This window comes from Copadichromis virginalis, linkage group LG6 (genome assembly GCF_057382275.1).
Source record: "Copadichromis virginalis isolate Kocher_CV1m ecotype Utaka linkage group LG6, C_Virginalis_male_GT1.1, whole genome shotgun sequence".
Lineage (NCBI taxonomy): Eukaryota > Metazoa > Chordata > Actinopteri > Cichliformes > Cichlidae > Copadichromis > Copadichromis virginalis.
In genome coordinates this window covers 19934935-19958907 of record NC_140623.1, presented here as the reverse complement: position 1 = coordinate 19958907, position 23973 = coordinate 19934935, and the positions used below count along the sequence as shown (strand labels likewise).

At 41.1% G+C, this 23973-nt stretch overlaps 2 protein-coding genes across 2 annotated transcripts; one reads left to right on the top strand and one right to left on the bottom strand.

Moving 5' to 3' along the window:
- Positions 1-690: 690 nt before the first annotated feature.
- On the top strand, positions 691-14918 carry LOC146707645 (calcium uniporter protein, mitochondrial-like). The gene is made up of 8 exons (XM_085459113.1): positions 691-1033; positions 10935-11004; positions 11186-11356; positions 12315-12419; positions 12570-12730; positions 12878-13081; positions 13674-13790; positions 14022-14918. Exons 1-8 carry the CDS (start codon positions 926-928, stop codon positions 14097-14099), a joined length of 1014 nt encoding a protein of 337 aa, XP_085315239.1. The 5' UTR covers positions 691-925; the 3' UTR covers positions 14100-14918.
- On the bottom strand, positions 14634-23885 carry LOC146707644 (caspase-6-like). Its single transcript, XM_085459114.1, has 9 exons — positions 23745-23885; positions 23425-23469; positions 21817-21859; positions 21577-21720; positions 19491-19567; positions 19132-19307; positions 18573-18714; positions 17267-18098; positions 14634-15881 (listed from the first exon to the last, which is right to left on the bottom strand). Exons 1-8 carry the CDS (start codon positions 23773-23775, stop codon positions 17863-17865), a joined length of 894 nt encoding a protein of 297 aa, XP_085315240.1. The 5' UTR covers positions 23776-23885; the 3' UTR covers positions 14634-15881; positions 17267-17862.
- Between the last annotated feature and the right edge of the window lie 88 nt (positions 23886-23973).

Below are 23973 nucleotides of genomic sequence, written 5' to 3'. Positions count from 1 at the left end.
GACTGGAGTATTATAAATCACCGGATGGGAGTGTTCATGACAGATTTATCTGACCTGTCTGCTTTCAAGACCATTTGTCTCGATTATGCTCGCATTTTCTGTGACACAATACACCAGCCGTAGCACATACTTCGCTCTGGGGATGATACGCAGAACGCAGTGTGAACATTTTTCATTGTGTGCACAGCTTCCTACTGCTTGCACTGCAGTAGATTATGGTCTATGAGCCCAACCTCACTGGACAGCAGGATACCTCTCTGCACAACACTCAATCTATTATTTTTATGTGCTCCCCCTGTTGGCTGACAGCTGAAATGCAGTCCTTGCTCATACGTAACACCGTGATTAGAAAGTTCGCTTTATCTCTAAGGGCCTATTTTAATGTGGGATCAGAGGAAATCGATTTGTGGGTGGAATGCTTAAAGTGGAGCTCTTGGCTTATGAAGCTCTTGGCTTGAAGTTATGAAGACTTCAAAGTGTAACGTTACAACGGCTCCAGCCCTAATAAGCCTCATATAAATTTGTTATTTTAGCGATCAGACCAACTCGTGATGATTCGTGAGAGGAGAGGGGGTGATGTTTGGGATGTCGGCTTACAGTCCCGTGAGCCTGGCAGGCGCATATGCTTCCCACTTGCTGTTTCACGCAAAACAGACCCAACAGAAAGAAAGAGGAGGGGTGGGGGACAAAGGAAGCGGAGTCTGGCAGAGAGCGCGCGGGTGTAGTCAGGAGGAAATGGTATGCAGCTCAGCCTGCTCTCTTCCTCCTCCTCCTCCGGGTCCCGTAGCGATCCTGCTGTCTGTTGCTATACGCACAGACAGCAGCCCGTTTTAAAGTGAAACACGGAGCTCTGAGGTACTCGTCCTGGACCTCTCTCCTCCCGGCATGCCCCAGCGAGGCGGCTAAAAACGGTTACCGGCTGACGATGGCTTCGGTGCGGGCGGTGTGCAAAGTTGCGACGGGACTCGTGGGAAGTGTTCAGACCCTACGCTGCGGTCTCAGACCCGCTCGCCCGGTTACATTTCTACACCAGGTAAATAAACGCTGTACTCTGAGTCCCTCGTGGGCGTCACAGTGTAAAGTGTGCCGTGGCTTCCTGTTGAAGCACAAGACGCTGTTTTTGTCTCTATTTTGAGCGCTTCTCAAAAACTTTTTTTCGTTTTCCTGTCGTCTCTATGCCTGCGGAGCCTGTACAGAAGATCTGGGAGGATCGATCCAAATATCGAGGCTATCGATACAAAAGTGTCTGATCGATACTAGTGATAGGATCTATACTGTACTACTAGCTTCAGATTTATTGATTTATTAAGTGCTTTAAGGAGAGGTAGATTAAAATTTCAGGCTATTAAAAACTGTTTCAAAATATATGAAAAGCTGTTTTGGTATTTATTGTGGAAAGTAAAAATCACATTGATTTAGTGATCATTAAAATGTGTTCATAATTTGCAAATGGACAATGATTCGTCCCATAAGTCACGAGACACTGCTCACCCATACAAAACCTGCCATGATAGAGTAAAAGTATTGGTATCGGTATTGGCAATACTGGCCCTGTATTTACTTGGTATTGGACGTATAGCTGCATGCAGTCACCCATCAACAAACGTGTCCAGCCCACAGTCAGGAAATAGTGCAGCAGGGAAATGCTGCAGAAAGTGAAAACCCACGCTCCATCACAGCATCATCTTGAGATTTTATTTATTTATTTATTTTTTGTAGTGAAGCTTTTACTCACAGTTTTATTAAGGCACCAGTTCAGCCCACATCTTTTATCGCTCGCTGCATGAAATTGCTTTGGTCAGCTCAGCTGCAGGCAGGCAGATCTCAATTAGGGTGCCTCAAATCTGTGAGTGTGCAGGGAGAACAGTGCACACTGTTTTGTTTTTTTCTGTTTTGCTCGGTGCAATCAGAGCCTCCATAGATGGATGCTGAGATAGAGTTTGTTGGATTGGAAGAAAAAGGAAGCTGTCAGAGGGGCAGGATGCAGTGACTCACTCCTACAAGCCAGAATGACTAAGATGAGTTTTATTTTTAGACTGGACTGTATATAAAAGTGGAGCTTCAGTAAGCGAAATCCTTACAGCAACCCATGTTTCAGCAAAAAGAATACAATTCATATCGGCTGCAAAAAGAACAGAGTTAGTGTGTTTTATAAAGTCGTTTTCAGAATTTCTTTCCACTTTATTTGGCAGTTTAGAAGACAGGAAGTGAAACAATAAAGACTGGGAATGCTCTGCCACAAAGGTTTTGTGGTCTTTAACCTCCTCATTCTGTAGACCGGCCTATATTGAGCGATAGATAGATTTCAGTTAGACTATAAAATGTTCCGTTTCTCTGCTTTTTGTAATTTTCTTTCCCCAGCCAGAAACGTATCAACCTCAGAGGAGAATCTAAATTACATTACCTCCCAAAAACGGGCCATTCAGAGTGAAAGTGTCTTTTGTAAAGGAGCAGCTGGGCCACAGAATGTTTTTAATAGGAATGTAATGCACTTAGAAAAGCAGAGAGCATGGCTGCATGCAAATGTACAGATCTGGCTTTTAGAATCCACACAGCGAGTTGCCAATTTTTAATCAGATTCCTTCCAATGCAGTGTATCAGAGGACTTGATACACTGCATTGCAGGAGGCAGAGGTCACTCTGAAGATTGTACATGAGACAGCAGAAAGCTAGGTTCACATAAATCCTCAGTTCAAAACCACCGTGTAAGAGTACGTACAGCTACTAAGCACTGTGAGCAGCCTGTGGCCTAAGTTGCTCAGAATTCAGATATGATCTCTTTTGGGTGTCTATAGGGCGATATTCATATTCAAGCCACGTCTTTTATGAATTTGTAACACAAGCCTTTCCCTGTTGAGATTCCACTAGAGACAAAACATTCAATATCACCTTTTTGCAAAAGTTTCACCAGAGACGTGACAGGGAGTTAGGGCTTCTCTGTCACTGCTGTAATGCTATACAGGTAAACATATAACACAAGGATGTTTTAATTCTCAGGAGGCTGAGAGAAACCCGACTGGCCTGCAGGAAACTCAAGTGCTGCTCGCTGTTAGTTGTTTGCAGTTTCACACATTCAGATGAGAGAATCGATATATTAGCGTTGTTTCTGTGCATCCACAAAAGTGCTGAATCAATGGGGCTAAGCAGGATGAAAAAACGCAAAAGCATTAGTTTAGTGTATTGAATATGTGTTGAATGCTAAAATGAGACGTCAGGCTTTTGGGAGCATTTATAATACGGGTCTGTTTGAACAGCCCTTGAGGCGCAATGGCAGGACACATGATAAAGTCATCTGCAAGTGAGTTTGTTTGCAGCCTACTTCTAAAAAATGTTCTCCCGTTCCCGGTGAAATCCGCCGCGGCTCTGGCCGACTAGTTGAACAATCAGCATTTGGCGGATGCACAGTGTCATCCACGCTGAGCATCATGCAGTTGGGAATTTAGTAAAGGACACAACCGGGGTAGGATAAATTAGGCATAACTATTTGCTCATTTTTTTATTGTCTTGGCACTGGGCAGGCAAACACTGTAAAATCTAATTTGAAGAAGCCTGACAACCAAGTGTGGCCATGCCAGGTGCAGATACTTGTATTCATTAGGGCAACAAATAAAGTGACTGTTAATTGTAAGAAGGCTCAGCAGATATCAAGAACTGATCTCGTCATCTGTGGTCCAGCGTTGCTTAAAGAGGAAGCCGTTGCTCAATACAATAATGTGTAGAAAGAACAGTACTGTGGTTTGGTGAGAGTGCAGCGATCTTTAGAACTCGTTTTCATGATGTGATGTCAGACAGCAAGTTTCCTAAGTTTACTTCTTAAGAGGGGGAAAATTACATGTTTATGCAAGGTGTCATCAGAGGTTATGCAACAGCACTTCTTCAGCTTGAAAAGGTGGGGCAGGGTGACCTGAGAGGAGTAAAGAAGTTGAGCTAATAGAAAAGTTTGAATTGGAAAATGATCAGATAATGAATGACAACAGGCCCTAGATAAATGAAGCAACAACAAAAAAAACGTGTAATTTTCATGTAATTTGTCTTTACGGACATGCCTCTCTTTGCGTAATTCGTGTGTGGAGTGAAACAGTAAACATGTTGTTACCATAAAAGCTTCCTAAACTGTGTTACGTCAAACATGAAAAGAGAGCGTCGTTGTCAGTGTCACTTTGACACTTTGACACTTTTCTGTTAAGTAAAAAAAACTATCACAAATGTACAAAAATAACACATTTGCCATTACACTAATGCCCTTCCTCTGTGTTATGTTGGCTCGCCCATCAGCAACTGGTGGATTGCACATAGAACAACATAGAATTTATTAAGTAGATGGGCCACTGGCATCGATGCAGGCTCTAGTTTTATGGTTGGGGGAATTCTTTGTAACATATTGTACTTTTTGTTGCCTGTAGACCTACATAGTTTTTTATGTTTATATAGTAAACACAGTAAACACATTGACTTTACATATAATCAAATGTTTTAAATAAATCAAATTGACTGCAGTCATAAAGGTGTGCATATGGTCAGCAACAATACGCAGGAAGGCCGTAGCCTCAAAGTGCGTAAAGAAAATATCACCACACCATAACACCACCACCTCCATCATCCTGAACCATTGAAAGAGGGCAGGATGGATCCATGCTTTTATCATCTTTATGCCATATTCTGACCCTACCATCCAAATGCTGCAGCAGGCAACGTTATTCCAATCTGCAGCCAGTTTCCTGTTCTTAGCCGGCATGAGTTGCACTCGGCATGGTCTTCTGCTGCAGCAGCTCATCTGCTTCAAGGTTCCACGTTGTATTAATTCAGAGATGCTCTTCTGCATACCATTGTTGTAACGAGGAGTTATTTGAGTTACTGTTGCCTTCCTGTCAGCAATCGGCACTCTGGCCATCAGCAGGGCTTTTTCTCTCAGAGAACTGCAGCTCACTGTATATTTACTCTTTCAGACCATTCTCTGTAAACATTAGAGATGGCTCATCAGCATTTTCAGAACTACTCAGACCAGCCCATCTGGCACCAACAACAATGCCACGTTCAAAGTCACTTAAACCACCTTTCTTCTCTGTTCTGATTGTGGGTTTGAACTTCAGCAGCTCAGCTTGACCACATCTACAGGCGTATCTAAAATTAGATAATAATAGTTCTCAGTTCAATCGATATTTTTACAATAGCATTAATACACATAAAGCTAAAAAAACATATTATTCCTAATCTGTGCCACAACAGTCGCTGATAAACTTAGAACAGATTTAAAGCACATCCAGTCAAAGGAACATTCCAGTAGCTCGCTTAATACCATGGTAATGGTGCCGCTGTCTTTACAGAAGCATGTGCACAGTGGGTGTGACGGTGTTGACCCTGCATTGTTATGGTCTTGTGATAACAGCCCATCAGAGCACTGCACTGTGTGTGATAAGTAGTGAAAGTTGCTCTGGTGTTTATAGTCACAAGTAAACTCCTCTTCAATCCTCGTGTAAATGAGGGCATTTTTCTCACTGAGGGTTTAATAAGTAAACTCATTATAGCTGATACTCATCTATATGGGCTGTTCTTGTCCTGTTGCGACCTTGTGATGAAGCATTGCTAAGCCATGTGTCACTAAAGTGTTAATGTGAATCACTCAGAGGGTTTTTTTGTATCGGCTTTGCGTTTGTTTTTCTGCTCCTTTTTAATCAACTTTTTTAGATCCGTCTGTTCTGGACCTTTGCGAACACCACATGAATTCCTTAATTTCTGCCCTCCTGTTTTTTTCCTCCTCCTCCATGTTTTTCAGTATTCAGCTCCTTCTCTGTGGCATTCAGGGTTGAAAGTTGTACCACTCTTTGCTGAGATAAGCTTGGGGAATGATGAGTTGCTTATAAATGTGGACGTTTGGACTGAGAGATGACTAACTGTAAGATTAAATGGGCTAAATGTGAGTACGTGCTCCGCCCTTTTTAGTGCAGTTGTACAGTGGTCGCAGATGGGAACCCTCTGCTTGTTGCGCCTTCCTTTTAAAGCTCACTTTGTATTTCCAGAAGCCATTTTTGATTTGGAGAAATTGGTTTTGTGTGTGTGCTGCTATTTGTCTAATAGTGTTACAAAACGTTTTATTGATTGTATTTGCATGAAACACAACCTCAGCCTCGTGTTCGTACAGCACACCAACCCCGCAGTCATCTTCTTCCCGCTTCCCACCTTCTCTTTGTTCTCTTAAGCGATCCGGATCATTAACTGAGTAGGAGAAGATAAATGGTTCAATGCAAATCATTTTCATGCCAGAGTGCTGGCTGTTCTCAATCATAATGGCAACACAGAGTAATTCAATTTCTCCTCCTGGCAGCCGTAGTTTATCACGCTTGCACATTTTTCTTTATGCCTCGGGTCATGCTGGGTAGACACTGTAAGTTATTCTCTTATGATTCCTTATGCGACGGCAAAAATCTCTTTCCCCTTTGCTTGGCAATATCAAATCTGTGGCCAGAGTGGGAGCCGATTCCTTTAGGAGGCCATAGCTCAGTTGTGACAGGATTGATAATGGAGGGAACTGATGGAAGACTGCAGGGAAAATGAGGCTGGCGATAGACGCCGATCATTACTGGAGCAGCAAGCCACAGCCTCTGCGTGAGGAAGGAGAGAGGCTGGCAGATTGTCACCATATTCCCAAGTTTTCACCGCCCGGCTTCTCTCTCCTCCTTCCCTGTTTGCATGACATAAATAAAAAATGCTTAGCTCACGGCGTAAATACACCTTCAGCTGATTGTTCTGTGAAAGAACAGTTGGATGAAACGATTCGGTGATGAGGGGCAGATGTGCAGTGATGTTCCCTGCAGCTCCAGGAATGTGTGAAGGACAATAGATAGACAACGACCACTCTGCGCTCTGAATATTGATGCGCTGCGTATCAGGGAAGTGTGTTTTGTTTTGATAAGAAGACAAATTTAGGCAATGGCAATTTCTGCCAAAGCAGAGAGCCCAATCGTTTCTCCGAGTCAGGCGTGTTTTGTGCCATGAGAGGCATTCAGTTAGCTGTTACTCATGTGTTTGTCATGTGTGGGCTTGTTCAGGCACTACAGTCTTCAACTTGCAGGATGGGATAACCAGTCATGTATGTGTGCTGCATAAGCTATGGGCGGGCCCGGCTGTTTGCACTAGAGTAGCTCAAGTAAAACTTGAGCTCAGTGAAAATGAAGCCAAAGTGGAAGTTTCAATCCTCATATGCCACCATGTTAACATGTCAAACTGTGCAGGAGAAATAAGCATGCTGATTGGGAGGTGGATGCCAGCACAGGCAGCTGTAGCTGATAACTGTTTGCCAATTTTAAACTCCATTAATTTGGGTCAGTGGAACTGAGAAATGTGTATTTGTTGATTGGTTGGCGAGTGTTTGCCGGAATTTGTGAGCAGCCACTGTGAAATTGATCGCTAAAGCCTCAGTCACACAGCCATAGAGACCAGTCACTGATCCCGTGACAGCTACAAATCATCATGGGACCTTCTGCTCAGCCGCTTACAATTTACTTAACAACTTTACGGTCCAGAGATATTTGGATATATATAATAATAATAATATGTTTGAACATAAATGTCTCAAAAACTGTTAAAGATAGCATAAACATGAACCAGGACCTGCAACTGAACACTAATGCAAAATGATATTTTTTTAATTAAATTTTATATACAAAAATAAAGAAAATCTTCATTCAGCTTTCATGCTGGATTGAGCAAATATGTCAAGTTGTTCCACAGAAACAGAATATCAGTAGATAGTCTAACCCAAAGAAAAAAGTTTCCAGATAGAACTGTAATTATAATTAAGAAGTAATTGTATTACATAAGTGCATGTTTTTCATTTCCCAGACAATCTTTGTAGGCATGCACAATGTCCTGGAAGAGCTGGAAAACTCAGGTTAAATTAGAATGACACTAACAGGCACTCTGTCCCAGTTACAGCTCTGATCCATTTTCTTTATGGTAAGAAAGGCCATGTGTTATTTCAGGCTTTTGGTTGTAATAGTTTTTGAGATATTCATGTTCAAACACTGCCTATTTCAAGGTGAAAATTGAAAATGCAAATAAAAACATTTGATTTGGGCCTCAGTTTTCAGTTTCAAACCCTACAATCTACTTTGGAGGTCATCTGTCACCCTGTAAATGTTGATCGGTTTGCTAGCATTCCCAAATTGTTCTTTAATGGTTTTTTTTCTTTGTAGCTGCCACAGGAAGGTAAGAGACAAACGAAGGTCAGTATTTATCATGCAGTGTGTTAGAGCCTATAATAACAGAGGGCTGAGAGCATGGCTTTGGAAGTGGACTATTATTCATTACACAGCCCTGAAGCTGTATTATCTGCCATGGTAGCCACATTGTGTTGATTTAAAAATGGGATTGGTAACGTGTGTACACAGAATATAAAATGCCTGTAGGCACTCAGCTGTTGAATTGTCTCCGGTCAGTGATCTCTCTCTCACACACACACACACACACACACACACACACCCATTCAGCAAACAGTCTGTCCTCGTCCTTAATGCTTAACTTCAGCTCTGCTGTTTTCACATTAGCAGATCACCGATGCGCAAAGAGTGCAAAAACCTTCGCTGCGCTCACACCGGCCGTTAAACCGCTTCTGGCCTGAACTGTTTGCTAATGCGAGTCTAGTGTTGAATGCATTTTATTTCAAGCACCTATCGTGTGTGTTGGCAGTGAATGCCTGCAACTCTCAGTTTAATGAAGCACAATGACTGTTGGAGCAGAGGTGGCAAGTAAAAGGTTTTCCTAGTCTGTTGTTAAATATGCTGGGAAGGTGTTTGGTGTCAGAGGTTAACTCTGTAGTGACAGAATAACTAGATTATTTCTGGCCACTTTGGATAACGTGGTTATGTTTTCCGGGATTAATGTGACTGGGAGAAAAGTCAAATTTGGCAGCGCCTGAAAACAGCACACAAAGCACTTATCAATATTAAATCTCTCTGGGTGTGTTGGGCCACTTGTTGTCGATCTATTTTCGCTTGTGAGCCCTTAAAACAAAGCTCTGTCCCTCACTGTAGGTTATGGCCTTAATGTGGACATACCCATACAGGCCCAAATGGTTACCTGTGGTTTAATGTGGACTGCCCTACAGCATGCTGTGTGGGTCTACCCGCAGTGTTTTCTGGGCGAGTTGTTAGCAGGGAAGCAAAAGTATGTTTTTAGCCTCTCAAATGTTGTATATTTGAACATTTAAAGGCTAAATAAGTGTGGTATTGTCTGAGGAAAGTCAAGAGTGGCAGAAAGGGTCGTGCGTGACATTTATGAGGACAGTGAGACAGTGCTGAGGTGTGCAGCAGGGGTGGGACTCCTTGTCTGCATTGGTGAAGGACAGGTTTACAGGTAAGGTCAGACAGGAGTCTCTGTGGACTATGATTTTCACAGCCAACATTATGATCTGTAGTGAGAGTAGGGAGCAAGTATACGATGGAGAGAGGAGGAATGAAAGTCAGGTTGTGCAGGGTGGAGACACAGTAAGAGAGGCAAGGATGAGGTGGTTCGGACGTGTGCAGAGGAGGGGTAGTGGATATGTTGTAGATGGTCTCTATAAGGGATGGAGGGGAGGCGCGCTGTAAATGGATATTTAACTTGTTACGGGCAAATTATAGTGAGGGAGTGTCAGGATCTCACGATGTTCCTGTTCATTCTACTAATTCGACGTCTTTTACAGTCCTGATAAGAAAGCTGAGACTTTGACACTACAGCTTATTCAGGTTGCCTTACCCAGTGCACTGCAGCTTTTAGACATTTTTCAGTGTGTGCTATCAGACAGAATATTGGTTTCACCGCAAGTGTGGGCAGCCCTTAATTGCTCTCTATCTCTATCTGGAGCAACTCGAATTTGACTCATGGGACCAATTTGCTTCACTCTTGCTGTCCACATTTTTCTTCATTGTGTGATACATAACCGATACACAAGCCCTTGTATCCTGAGGTTTTAGGTAATTGTCAGTAACTTTTTAAAGCACTTTCACAGTTTGCTTGAACCACTGCGGTACTAAAAGTTTTAGGCTAAGCTTCAGCTTAAAGTGCGTGTTACTTATTGCTCGTTTAAAACGTTTTCCCTCTTAAAGCGCTCACTCCAAAGCTGCGTGAGAAACGGCACATCTGGTCTCTTCGTGTCTATGTTCCTGTGATAGGAGACTTGCCTGCCCCCTTCCTCTCATGAAAACGGACAGCTCCCTTGTTCTTCTTTAATGTAATATTGATTGACCAAACTCCCAGCTTGAAGGTCAAGGGATGGGAGAGTGTCTGCAGCATCACTGGGCATTAGTGGGATGAAGATGTATCCAAGCGGGAACCCTTCTGACTTTCTGAGTGTGCAGATTGTGGTCAGATTTAGTGCGCTTTAGTATTTAGTGTGTTAAATTATGCTTGCAACTTAAATACCTGCACTGTGTAGGCATTAAAAAGACGGCAGAAGGACTACGCCCAGTGAATGCCAAGCGTAGGACAAAGAAGTACTCCTGCTGATTAGAATAATGAACTTCTCAGTGGATGTGTTCTCCATACTCAGGAGTCTGGGAGAAACCTGAGGTCTCACTGTGTGACAGTACGTCTCATATTTACAAATGCACTTGTTTTTCATTTAAGCATTTAATACCATTGTCACAAAAAGAATTAAAGTCATGCATCAGTTTGTTCCTTGTGACATAAAAGCATATTAGGAAGCCACGGTGTAATTAAGCACCACCGTGAACTGGCTTGTGGCAGAAGGTTTCCAAGTGCTTCTTTTTGGTTGTTTGGATGCTTCCTTTTAGTATTCCGTGGATCTGTTTACTCTCCAACATCTGCTGACATGACAGTTTGCCAAGGGCAGGGTTTGTGTGTCTGTGTGTGTGTCTGTGTGTACGTGAGAACACAAAGAAAAAAACTGAGTCATTTCTTTCCTTTCATTCATTCTCCCTTCATATCCTTCTTTACAGGTTCAGCACAGAAGGCCTCCACTTGGAAGTTATCCAGCTCTTTTCTACGCTACAGATGCTCCCTCTAGTGGTAATATGATGTTATTACATCCACACAATATTGAACTTTTATGTCACACGTGTGCACCTGGTTTGTGACTTTACTTGTGGGTGGTTAGACTGGCCTTATCTGTGCACATAATTGGAATAATAAATGCAAAGCTTAACACTTAAACTGTCCATACCCCACCCCCACCCCCTTCACTGTGCAGCAGCTGCATCTTTGAAGTACAAACATGGGCGTTTGGTTCTGGAAGTCCCCTTGCCATCCAGGAATGAGAAGTGTCTGTTTTTTTTAAGGCCCATGTTGATGAGCGTGGGCGACTTGATCGGCGATCTGCAGAAAGAGGACCCAGGAGCTACCGCCTCAGTTCTCTCTAAAGGTAAGACATGCTCAGTATGCAACAGGTGCAGTCGGTCTGGTTCGCCGGGTTGTGCACAAAAAGGATGAACAATAGCCAGTCAAGCAAGATGCCTCCACAATAATCATTTACTCATTTTCACATTTACACTGAGCAGTTATCAGTTAATCACCTTCCACTGCGAGTAACTGTGGCTGTTTGTAGTACAATAGGTCACGGTTCCCTGCCCTTTAAAACAGGGCGGTGTCTGTTTTATGATCTTGTAGCACAGATCATTGCTTTTAAAAGAAATTCATAAACCGTGCAATTTTGGGGAATACTGCAGTGTATTTTACATGCAGATAGTCTTGCAAACCTCTGTGGCTCCTCAGTGAGCAGGAGGGAGTGGCACAAGGTTACACTGGTCTACACGATCTTCACACACCTGTGTCTCTCACCAAAGTTATGTGTTGCCTTGAGCGTGCCATGTTTTGACACAGTGGAGAAAAATAGGGCAATTTTCTGTAACAGTACTCCACGCTTCCTTTTCAAACTTCTAATCATTTTGTAGCCACTCACATCTGAGTTGGTATGGGAACCAGAGCGGTTAGGACGGGTATCTGATGCAGTCCTCCTTAAGCTACTTTAAGGGTAACTTGTGAAAAGTGTATTTTTCCATGAAGGAGACAGGTGAGGCAGGTTGTGGCAAGGATTTTTATCACTTTAGAAGACGGGACATGTTAGACCAGAGCAGCAGAGATTAGCAGATGACCTTTTTTCCACACAGCTCTCGTTCCCATACATGACCTGTAGTTATGCAGTGCTGAACTACATTCTTTAAGGTGTAAATTACTGACTTTGTCCATTACCGTGGGGTTTATTTGATAAACTTTTTGTTTCTTTCATGTTCTATTGAATTTGTTTGGTCCCTCTGCCAGCAAACCTTTTTTTTCACGGTATAAAAGATAAAGTTAATTCAGTTCAGCGCTTGCTTTGACAGATGGGGAGCGCATTGCCAACGGCACGCTGATCGATGCCCTGCTGGACAAGGACTTTCAGCTTGTCATCAACAATGCAGTTTATAATATCTGCGCTCCTGAAAGGGGTACATTTATCTCCATTCATAAATTCTCCATTTGGCAGTTTTCCAATTACACTTGATCCTGGTGATAAAATGTGGTTATTATCTTCCATTCTTCTCATATTTCACTTTTACTTTCTCCTCGTTGTCTGCCCTGTTGCGCCTCCGTTGCAGTGTGTGCATCTGCTGAGCACGCTATGGAGCTGGAGGACATGAAACATGTCGTGCACCTGCTGCACACGGCGCTCCACCAGCCCGAACACCAGCTGCTGAAGGAGAGGGAGCTCCTGGAGAAACTGGACAACCTCAAACAGGAGCTTTCTCCTCTGGAGAAGGTACTCGATGTGTTGCAACAACCACTCACCCATGAAATTACTTTATACCTTGTTATACTTGCTTGAAAGCTTCATTTAAAGGTAATGATGACATGTCAGCCTTAAAGACTTGGTAACCCATTTTTCTCTGCATTTTATTGGTGAAAGATGAAGGCAGACCTGTCCGGTAAAGCAGACTTCCAGACATCCAGGGCTCTGTATGTTGGCCTGGCGCTGCTGTCCGTGCAGGGCGGCGCCCTGGCCTGGCTCACCTGGTGGGTCTATTCGTGGGACGTCATGGAGCCCGTCACGTATTTCATCACCTACTCGACCAGCATGGCAGCTTTCGCCTACTATATCCTCACCAAACAGGTAAGACTCAGAGACACCTGACTGACTTCACCGTTTTCCTCTAGGTGTAGATGACAGGTGCTCCTCAGGCCATTTCACAAGTTGTTCCTTCAGACTTGGGCGTGCGATTTATTGTGGACTGTGAAAACAACATGGAAGCTACAATAAAGATGTCCTGTATTGCTCTGAAGGGGTGAAGGCTGTTTGTAGTGTAAATAAATATGGCTCAACTTGACTTCTTATCAGGGTAACTGACAACTAGCAGTTAGAACCTATTACTCAGCAAGTCACGTACCAGAACTTTCACTGACTTTCAAAATGCTTTTCCTTTTAAATATTCTGATCATTTCAAGATCACATTTTGGGAAATACATCAATTTTCTCTGCCCAGTTAATAGTCTGGAAAAAACCATAAAATCTAGCCTAACTCTCTAGACCCAAGAAATGATAATAACCTCCTTTAGAAGGCTGATCTTACACTTTAGATGTTAAAAAAAAATCTAAAGTGTTACAACAAAACAAATTTTGGTTACACCTAATGCTCATTTGTGTAAAATTGTCATGTGTGCAGATATATTTTTAAATAATTAACCTACTTTGTTCTCTCCTACAGGATTATGTATACCCAGACGCCCAGGACAGGCAGTTCCTGCGTTATTTTTATAAGGGGGCCAGGAAAAAGAGATTCAACGTGGAAAAATACAATGAACTCAAAGACAAGCTGGCCCAGGTTGGCTGACTGTTTTGTTTTACAATAAATGACTAAATAGTCAGAATCTTTGTTACTGAATGTGTTTGTTTTTTTTTCTTAAACAAATCTACAAGGAACGGTTTTGTTTTTTTTATTATTAAAGGAAATATCAGCCAAAAATAAAAGCTCTGATAAATTGTTTTCAGAAACCTGCAAAAGGTATGAACAACTGCTTTTACAGTCTTTGATTTTCTGTTTTCTGCGTTTCAGGTGGAGGAAGACCTGAGGCGTCTGAGATATCCAACCCAACTCCAGCTACCAATTGAACAAATCCAGCCAAAGCCATAAATGAAGCCAAGCCATGAATGATGGTCCCTCAAACTTTAACAGAGGAAAAACAAAACTAATTTTCCTGCTTTATTTTGATAATAGCATCTTTTTATCTCAAATCCATGAAATTGTTTTCTTTAAGTATTAATAATGATGCCAATTATATATCAAAAGAAAAAAAAAATAGAACAAAAATTGACTGCTAATGAAATGAAATGTTTCCCAAACCTCATTTGAATCTGGTGTCTTTCTGGTCTGATTGTGTGATTGTGAAGCGCTTTGATTAAATCTGCATCGTGGCCGTTACAGGATTATTAAATAAAGAATGCAAACGCACTTTCTAACACAAATGCAATGAAGATTTTTATAAAACACCTTTTTATTGAGGGCAAGTAAAGTAACTAAAGTATGACCACAAACATACAGCATTGTTGTTTATTCTGGCGTATTCACCCACCCACGCCACACACACCCACGCCACACACAGTTTTAGGTCCAAAGTACAACTTTAAAGAACACACCCTCCTCCCTGAGGTACTTTTCACACTGGTATTGTCGTCTAGGTGCAAATATGCAGGAGTAAATGTACTATAAATTACTGACACATAAAGAACATGAAATCCCTTTGTAAAGCAGTAAGGCTTAAGGAAACACACTGTTTATGTAGTGCTTGGACAGTTTGTTAAAGTGTTGGCTACTTGAGGCTTATAGTGAGATAATGAAACTGATGAGTAGGAGCATTCCACCGGAAAATTCCAGCTAAGAACTAAGAAATTCCAGTTTTAAGTGGAATGCACTGCATGTCGCCTATTTCTGAAGATGAACTGGAAAATATTTGTCTGGCTGAAAAAAAAAAATCCTCAAAAACCCGTGAAACAGACTCCCTGAGTTTTCAAGCTTCAAGGTGATAAGCTCTGTGTACAAGGCCGCTGTAAACTATGTGCTTTGAACTTGTTATAAAAGAAGGCAAACTGAACGCACTGCCGTGCAGTAAGGCATCGTTCTGTACTACTAAAGTTATTTCAGTAGTTTTACGAAGCAGCCAAAAAAGACTGATTCATAACCATCATAATTTGAATACAGATAGGTTGTAATCCACATGGACGGGGATAGAAAAAAATAACAGGAATACCAAATTTAACACAGCTACGCCATCAATGGCAGTATTTAAACGATGACAGTAGTTTTAATGTTGCCTGTTTTGGCAAATTTGTGGCCTTTTACACACCCCTGTCCCCCAGAACAAAACATCTCTGCTAGTTTTCCTCTGGCCTGTAGTGCCTTTTCTTCATTTCCAGCTCCAGGCATGTCTGCCTTCTCTTTTATATAATAAAATTAAATGTCAGTTGTCTCATTATGCTTAAAGGACTAAAACCACAAATCACATTTAAAAACTATTTTCTTTGTATGGAATTAAATCTGATCATCAAAAAAAATGTGTGGCCATCTATCAGTGAAGCTCAGCCATTAACTTGAACATCCTGGCATTCCCACATGAACTCTTTTTAATACTCAGGAAATAATTCCTGAAAGTGGACATCTGAGAAATATATTTCTGGGTCCTTGTGTTTTACGAGATAAGTGCCATTTAGTTGTGTTAAATTCAAGCAGAGTGGTCGTTTCAACAGCTGATATCACCAAACTCTGTAATTAATTCATTACTAACGCAGTCAAGATGGATAGACACAACTACAGGCCTGAGGTATATACAACTGATTTTCAGTTGGATGTTCTCTATAAACTCATTAGATCTTGTTATATTTTGTGTCATAAGCAGCTTAGTCAGACTGGCAACCTGTCCTGGGTGTAGAGCTGGGCGATAGAACGATAACGATATGTATCGCGATATAACTTTTACTCGATAGAGAAATTAAGCTATCGCGATAGACCTCGCCGCTCTTGTCCTCTTAAAAAAAAAAAAAAAAAAAGGTCAGCCGATCCAAATTCAGTAGCGCAGAGCTGAACCAATCACAGCCGCAGCGTCACGTCGCGTGACTTGCTACATACAGCACAAGTGCCAAGCCGCACGTGTGTTTATTTGGGAAGCAGCCAGCGCATAATGGAGGAAATGAGTGTGCCGACTAGAAAAATCAACCGAGCGTGACCGAAGAGAAAACCGATGATGGTTCCAATGCCGGAGAGATTGTCGAACGGAAGAGCCATAGAAATTCCGTAGTTTGAAGGTATTTCGGCTATTTCAAGTCTGACAAAAAACAGAGTAGCGTGCACTGTAAATTGTGCCGAAAGCAAGTCTGGAAATACAATAAACTGGTGCATGCGTCACACTGTGCGCCGCGTTATTGTTTCGGTGAAATGAATTTCTACAATACTGTTACTGTTAATTCTACTCTCTGCAGTGTTTAAATGCTTACATATACACACAGTTACTGTCCCTCCACACATACGACTCGGTTCTGCTTCTATGCCGCAGCTTTGTTTACTTTTTCCCACCGAGGCTTCTAGACTTCTGATTGGCCAACATTTCTGCACGGTTAGGAATCTAGCGCCACCTGCTGCTTTGGCATGTTCATAGCAGCGTTTTCCTTCATTTCTGCCTTTATGTGTGGACGGGATTATTTTTTAAAACGAAAACGGAAAATCTCCGTTTTCAAAAATACCCGTGTACGTGTGGACGTAGCCTCAGTCTCTGACTGGAAGCGCTAATTCGTCATTCGGCTTTTGTCAGACTAAAGTAACTGTTAAAACTGTTTGAAAAGCTCAGCTATACAACAAGGAGAGATTGAGAATTTCCTTTTAGTTCTCAGTTTATTTGATATTGACAAAAGTTAGTCAGTTTTGTCTGTTCTTCTGTAAAACAAACTAAGATTTATTTTTAGAATTAATATTTTGTTTCTAAGTGGAATTGATAATTTAGTCTGTTTTGTTTGTTCTATTTTGAAACTTAAACGCTTTAGCGGCTGCCTTTTGTGTAGTTTGCAATATTTGCCTTTATTTATCTGAAAAAGTCTCATGTTCCTTAAGTACATCTACCCTGTTGAACTTATTATGGGAAATAAATATTTAAAAACAAGCTGCTGATTATTTCACATTTTACTTGTGAGCAACGGCACATTTAAATCTTACAAATATAGTTATTTGGCTTATATCGTGATAGATATCGTTATCGCCTGAAATGAAAAAAAACATATCGTGATATGAAAAAATCTCATATCGCCCAGCTCTACCTGGGTGTGCCCTGCCTCTCGACCTATGGCAGCTGGCCCTGACAACCCTGAATTGGATAAACAGGAGAGGATGGATGGATGGATGGATGGATATTCAACTTAGTCAGAAGACAGCCACAGTTGTGCTCGCTAAGTAAAACAGCATCTCTATTTCCAACAACAGTTCAAATATCAGTTACTGTAGGGGTTGTTGGGTTAGACTCCATTATAATCCCAACTATTGGTTTGCATTCAGAGATAACTGGGAAAGTCTGACCAAGATTAAAGAGTTCATTTGTTTGTTTGTTTTAATCTTCTGGAAACCACGTTTTCACTGTTTAGTTATTTAAATTTTTGCCATAAGAACAACACTAATTCTTTGCCAAAGAAACATGTTTTACATATGACCCCCATAGAGCCTAACAGGCGCTGAATGAAGCAATAAACTGCATTAGATGGTCACTTTGCATGTGTTCATATTCAGATGGTGATGCAGAAAATTATATACATTTAGTCATAATCTGGTGCCAAGTGTAAATTCCTGTTTAGAAGCCCTATCTAGTTAAAAAAAAAACCCCACATAAACCCGCTTATTGAAAGACTGAGGTGTGACAGTGTTACTTTTTTGGTCGGAAGTAAAGTTTCTTGGTGAGCATTGAAGCAAAACAAGGTACTTGCTTCTTCCCGATAGCGTGTAGGTCACGAGCTCTCAGAACACTCCTCATGGACACTTTTCTATTGACCAGCGTGAGTAACTCTGTGAATTCCAGGGTATCACCATGCTTTTGGAGCAATTCACACAGATCTTGGATATACCAGGAGCCATTGATAGTCTCCCGGTGTGAGTAATAACCTAAAAAATATTGAAAAGAAAAGTTAATATGGAAGGTGAAGAAAATGCAAATGGAAGAAGTATGGATTTTTAGAAAGCTATGAAATGTTAAATGCTTTACACCAGGATTTATAGTGGCTCAATTGTACTGTTTTATTAAGAAAAATAAACCTATTTAGGCACTGGTCCAGCTCTTGATCACCGATAAATGAGCTTAGACATATAAATACAAATACACAAACAGTGTATAACACTAGCTGGACAGTTTGTGACACTGTAATCATGTGTCACTGGTAGCCAAGTGGAGACATTTTAGCTTTATATTATTATTAATTATATTAAACAGAAGAAACTATTAGATGTATTTGAGGATACAATTATTCTAACATCACATATCTACCCTATGATTAAAAATACACTCAGTTCAGTGTCTTTGATATTTCCTCTGAGCCCAAATAAAAAGCAAAAGGTTCAGTCAAATCCCAGAAGACTCACCTTCAGCCACAGAATAGCACATGATGAAATCAGCCCCAGCAGGGAGCGTGTGTACGGCACTGGCATCCACAAACACCTCTACTTTGCTATCCACTGCATCAGCAGGGGTAACTGGATCGTCATGTTTTTCTCCTCGACATGCCTGGAGATGGATGGATGGCGCATTAAACTAAGGTAATGCAGCAAGTTAACATGCTCTAATACAGCGGTCTCCAACCTTTTTTGCGCCATGGACCGGTTTATGCCCGACAATATTTTCACGGACCGGCCTTTAAGGTGTCGCGGATAAATACAACAAAATAAAACTAGTACCGGTACCGAAAAAAAGAAGATTTATTCATAACACACGTGAAAAGACCCAGGAAAACCGAGTTAACGATAAAAACGATAACAAAATAACGCTGAAAACCGATAAAAACCCTGAAAACCATACATTTCACACCTGAGCCTCAACTCTCGCGGCCCTGTACCAAACGACTCACGGACCAGTAACGGTCCGAGGCCCGGGGGTCGGGGACCGCTGCTCTAATAGACTTGACTGATTTCGGCTAGTGTGTACCTGTATTACGAAGATCTTTGGCTTTCCAACAAGGTCCTGGCACTTGTCTCCCTTGAACTTGGACGTGATCTCCTGGATACTGATTTTTCCATCGTAGCAATAAACATGGTTATCCTCTCCGTGGCTCAGGAAGGCGAGGAAAAAGCAATCAGCATCTGAGTGATCTTCCTCCGCAGCTAGTGGGACAAAAAGTACTTGTTATACTTGCAGCTGTATGTTGGATTTGAGACAGATATGTTTGCAGGAGAGCAAAGAGTTATGGGAGAAATCAAACTACGGTGATGATTTTCTTGATGATTTTTATGTCCATCTTGGATGCATGCTGGTCATTTGAGAGTTACAAGTGATTATGTGGATACCTTTGGCGATTTCATCTAGGACTGCCTCCTGCTTGTAGTTATCATAACACCTCACTTCAAAGTTTAGGTCCTTCAATCTGAACAGAAAGTGAAAATGAGTTGATTATTTTAACAGATCAAGGACCAAAAATAATTTTATTGTTCTTTATGAGCAATATAAATTCCTTAGACAAGGGTTTGTTTGGATCAGGATTGATTGGACCTTTTTCAGAGTCCTATAAATTTCAATGCCTCAATATTTCTGCTTCTGCAGACACTCCAAAGCATCAGCTATTACCACCCCAGGAGAGACGGTCATAGGATTCTTTCTAAAATCCAAAACCATCTCTTCAGTTGTTGATGCAGTGGGAATAACTTGGACCAGTGTGAAATCAACCTCTATAGGGCCACGATCACAGTCTGTAGTGGGGATTGTGATCAGGGTCATCACTATTCAGGAGAGAAACAATCACAGAGTTCTCTGTGAACTTAAAAATATAGCGCACATATTGTCCTTGGCACTCCCTGGTAGAGATGGACCGATCCGATATTACGTATCGGTATCGGTCCGATACTGACCTAAATTACTGGATCGGATATCGGAGAAAAATAAAAAATGTAATCCGATCCATTAAATATCACGAAAGCACCTCACAAAACTTGCAACACGCCGTAACTCACCTCAGAACGTTAGCATGTCGGAGCAGTATGCATCACGTGATAGAGCGGCTGTGGCATGCAGGACCTGTCGGTGGTCTGGATAGCATTTGGAGCTTCGCTAGCAACCTGGCATTTCATCTCCGACAAAGTTATCCCCGAGAGAAGTAAAGCACGTGTGTAAGTCCATCTCTGAATGTTTGTAAAGCATTCCCACGTTAAGCTTAACGAGCGACTGCCTCTCGCTCTCCGGCTGCTACTTCAATCGTGAAACTGCTTAAATGATCAGCTGATCGGCTTTTCTGTCGCGAGTCTGTCTCTCTTGTTTGTTTTTGGTCCACTTTGCACCAGAAAGAGGAAACCAGCGGCTGAACAACAGCAGCACGTTTAAGCTTGATAAGCTGTTGTTAGAATTTATTTAATCTTACTTTCTACTCCAGGATCTTTTTCTACGTAGCTGACGGCTGGTAACTGTGCAGGGGCGGATCTAGCAAAGTTTAGCCAGGGGGGCCGATAGGGCATTAACAGGGAAAAGGGGGCACAAAGACATACTTTTCTTTCTTATTCTCATTTAAAATGTCGAGCTTTTAATAAATAATTATCTGACACCCAAAGTTTTAATTTGATGTAAAATGAATAGAAGTCAATTACTGTATATAGTGACTATTAAGTCTAATATATATACCCTAGTAAGCTATAGTACTTTTTCCTTTGGGAAGGTACCATCTGTGCAGTCTGCAATTTTGTTGAAGAAAGATGTTGAATCTATTTAATATTTCTTGAAAAAGAATTGATTTCTGTGCATTTTTTTTCACACTGCATCAAATTAAGGTTGATTACGTTGATTAAGCATCATGAGGTGGAGTGTGAGGGGTGGTTCCTTATTTTTTATTTATTTATTTTTGTTGTTGCTGGGAGTTGGAACCCTATTAGTTAGGTTGCTTAATATTTACGCTCAGTACTCTTTAAAATACCAGAATAGGGAGGATGGTGTAGGTCTAAGTTTATTAGATTGATCAGTATTGCTGAACTATGAAATATTTTTTTTGTATACAGGTATAACAGAATAGCTTTAGTGTAGTTGTTGTTTTAAACTTGAGTATGAACTTGCAGACTTGCAAAATGCAGCAAGATATTTTAAAAAACAGTTTTGTTGATTAAAAAACACTATATCGGATTCATATCGGTATCGGCAGATATCCAAATTTATGATATCGGTATCGGTATCGGACATAAAAAAGTGGTATCGTGCCATCTCTACTCCCTGGTGCACCGCAGTGAAATAACTCAGCCTCAGGGCAATCCAACAGAGAACAGAATAACATTTAATAACCAGGAAAAAAACATTTGAAATTCTTACACGATATTACCACAGAATAGATCTAAACCTGCCATGAAAGCGTGGGCTAATGCAATTTCCTTTTCTTAAGCAGGTAGCTAGAAGTTGTACCTTTTCTCCAAATTGTAACGATCAGCATTGGTTCCATTTCTGTTATTCAAGCCCAGGCGCCAGAAGAAACGCTCCTGATTAAAGATGAGTGCAAGACCTCGTCGTTTGTTGCCCATCTTGTACTCCTCTGCAGGATCCAGGTAGCTGAATATCGAGTGAAAATTGGGCACATGAATACAGCGCAATAATCTAAGTGAGAATTTCAAGTAACAGCCACAAAACGTGGAAGTAAGAATTTACCTTCTGATGAAGGAGTCGGTCTCTGTTTGGTTTTCCGTGCATACTATTGAAAAGCACATGCATAAATAACCAGTGCAATAACTACAAAATAATAATGCTGTAGCAAGTCTTGCTTTATGCTTATCCAAGTTTTGCAACATGCCAGTGTTAATGATAAACATGATATTGGAAAGAAAGTAGTAACACATGTATGACAATATCCTACATCGTACTGTGCCAGTAACTACCTGCTTAATGCGCCAGTAAGAGTGTTAGAATAAACCGAGCACAGACGACAACCGTGATATTTTAAAATCTCAGTACTGCATCAATAATGCACTTGACAATATCATAGTTGTGTAATTGTTCCTTTTCTTCAGGCTGTCCTCACTAACTCCACACGCAAACGTCTTAAAATAATTAAGATGAATTTGACCATTAACATATTTCTAATATCCTGTTAATACAGGAAATTAGGTTTCTTAATATTGTAATTGAGAAACATTTTGTGTAGTGAAAATCAATTCAAGTCAATTCAATTTATACTTATAAATACTTATAAATATAATTATACATTTATTTATACAGAGCTAAATAACAACAACAGTTGCCTTAATGTGTTTTATACTGTGAGGACCCTACGGTATTCAGGAGAAAGCGTCAACAATCAAATTATCTTTTATGAGGAAGCACTTTTGAGTGGTGGGAAGGAAGAACTCCCTTGTAACAGAAAGAAACCTCCAGCAGAAACAGGCACAGGGAGGAGCCACCCTCAACCTCATCCTCCAACCATGCGGGAAAAGGAAAAAGAAAACACAGCAGAGGACTTATCCATAGCAGGATTTAGCTTTTCAGACTTTTGTTTTTGTTTAAGAGTACAGCTACAAGTGCTGCTAGTGTGGGGGTCAAGCAGCCATTGTTCCATCCGCTCAAAGTCCTGACAGCTGTCAATGGCTGAGTGACGGGTGGAGAAACATAGCAAAGGCTGCTAAAAGAACAAAGCCCAAGAGGAACAGCTCTATTCTCCACCCTACAGATACATAGGGCATAGTATTTGTGCAAATGAGGTAGAATGGGTGTATTTGAAGGTAAAAGGTTATTTGAGGTGACTGTTGTTGGTTCTATGTAAATAAACCTTTGTTAAAGTGAATCCGTGAGGGCGATTTGCTCATTTTTATTTCCATAACCTGGCTCTGAGGCAATCTTTACCATCACTTTAGATGTTTTGCTTTTGTTATTAGTTACTCACATATATAAATAAACTCACAGCTGAATACAAAACAAGCAAGCAACAAAAACTCTGGAAGTGCACCTGGAAGTCCAACACTGATAATTAGGAGAAAAAATGTTGGGTATAAAGCAGCCATAAAGCAGCTTCCTGACCTGGACTGAGGGGTACAGCTATGAAAGCGATAGTAAAAATCTTTGAGCTGATGATTAATCACACGCTGTTTTACATGCCCTGTTTGTTTCACCAGCCACCAAACATTGCTTTTATTACATTGTTTGTACAATTTTACAGCTTTTAGTGTTTCACTTTTTGCTTTTGGTATGAGCAAGTACTTTGTCGTTCATGTTTTAAAATTTTTTTTTAGAATTTTTATATACTTCACGGTAGGAAATACTCACCTTGCTTGCTTTCACCTGTTGGTTTGCTGTCTGTGGCAACACTTCCTAAGAAAGTCAGAGAAGGAGGAGCAGTGAAGTCCCGACTTCATTGCTATTACATTAAAAAAAACTGATACACTTTGTACTAACGTGGTGACTGACGTAAATAAACGCTTATAGTAAATGTGTGACAGCATTTATAATAGAGCATACCAAACAGTTTAAAATACATTGAGCTCAGGGTAGATCGAAACTTAGTAGCGTTGCACGTATTGTTCGGCTTTCAAATTAACAGGTCACCTGTCTGTTTCTAATATTTTTTTAAAATGCAAATTTATTACCTCCGCAGTCGTCTTTTTGCTTGTCAGACATGTTCACGGTTCGTCTTTTTTTCGGACTAACGCCGTGAGAAGAAAACCTCACCGTCGTAGAGCCCACCCTAAAAAGAGTTTAGGGTGTGGTTCCGCCCACCGTAATCTCATTGGCTCGGATTTTCACCTATTGGCTCTCGCATCTGTCATTCAAAGATTTAAAGACTAGTATTTCCGTGTTTGCAACATTGCAACAAGT

Excerpts from the sequence above, each read along its gene's own strand:
- LOC146707644 (XM_085459114.1), bottom strand. The coding sequence starts at position 23,775 with ATGTCTGACAAGCAAAAAGACGACTGCGGAG. Across the intron at positions 23,470-23,744 it reads GCAAAAAGACGACTGCGGAG|GAAGTGTTGCCACAGACAGC; the intron begins GTAATAAATTTG and ends TGACTTTCTTAG. Across the intron at positions 19,308-19,490 it reads CCTAGATGAAATCGCCAAAG|CTGCGGAGGAAGATCACTCA; the intron begins GTATCCACATAA and ends TTGTCCCACTAG.
- LOC146707645 (XM_085459113.1), top strand. The coding sequence starts at position 926 with ATGGCTTCGGTGCGGGCGGTGTGCAAAGTTGCGACGGGACTCGTGGGA. Across the intron at positions 1,034-10,934 it reads CGGTTACATTTCTACACCAG|GTTCAGCACAGAAGGCCTCC; the intron begins GTAAATAAACGC and ends CCTTCTTTACAG. Across the intron at positions 12,420-12,569 it reads TATCTGCGCTCCTGAAAGGG|TGTGTGCATCTGCTGAGCAC; the intron begins GTACATTTATCT and ends CCTCCGTTGCAG.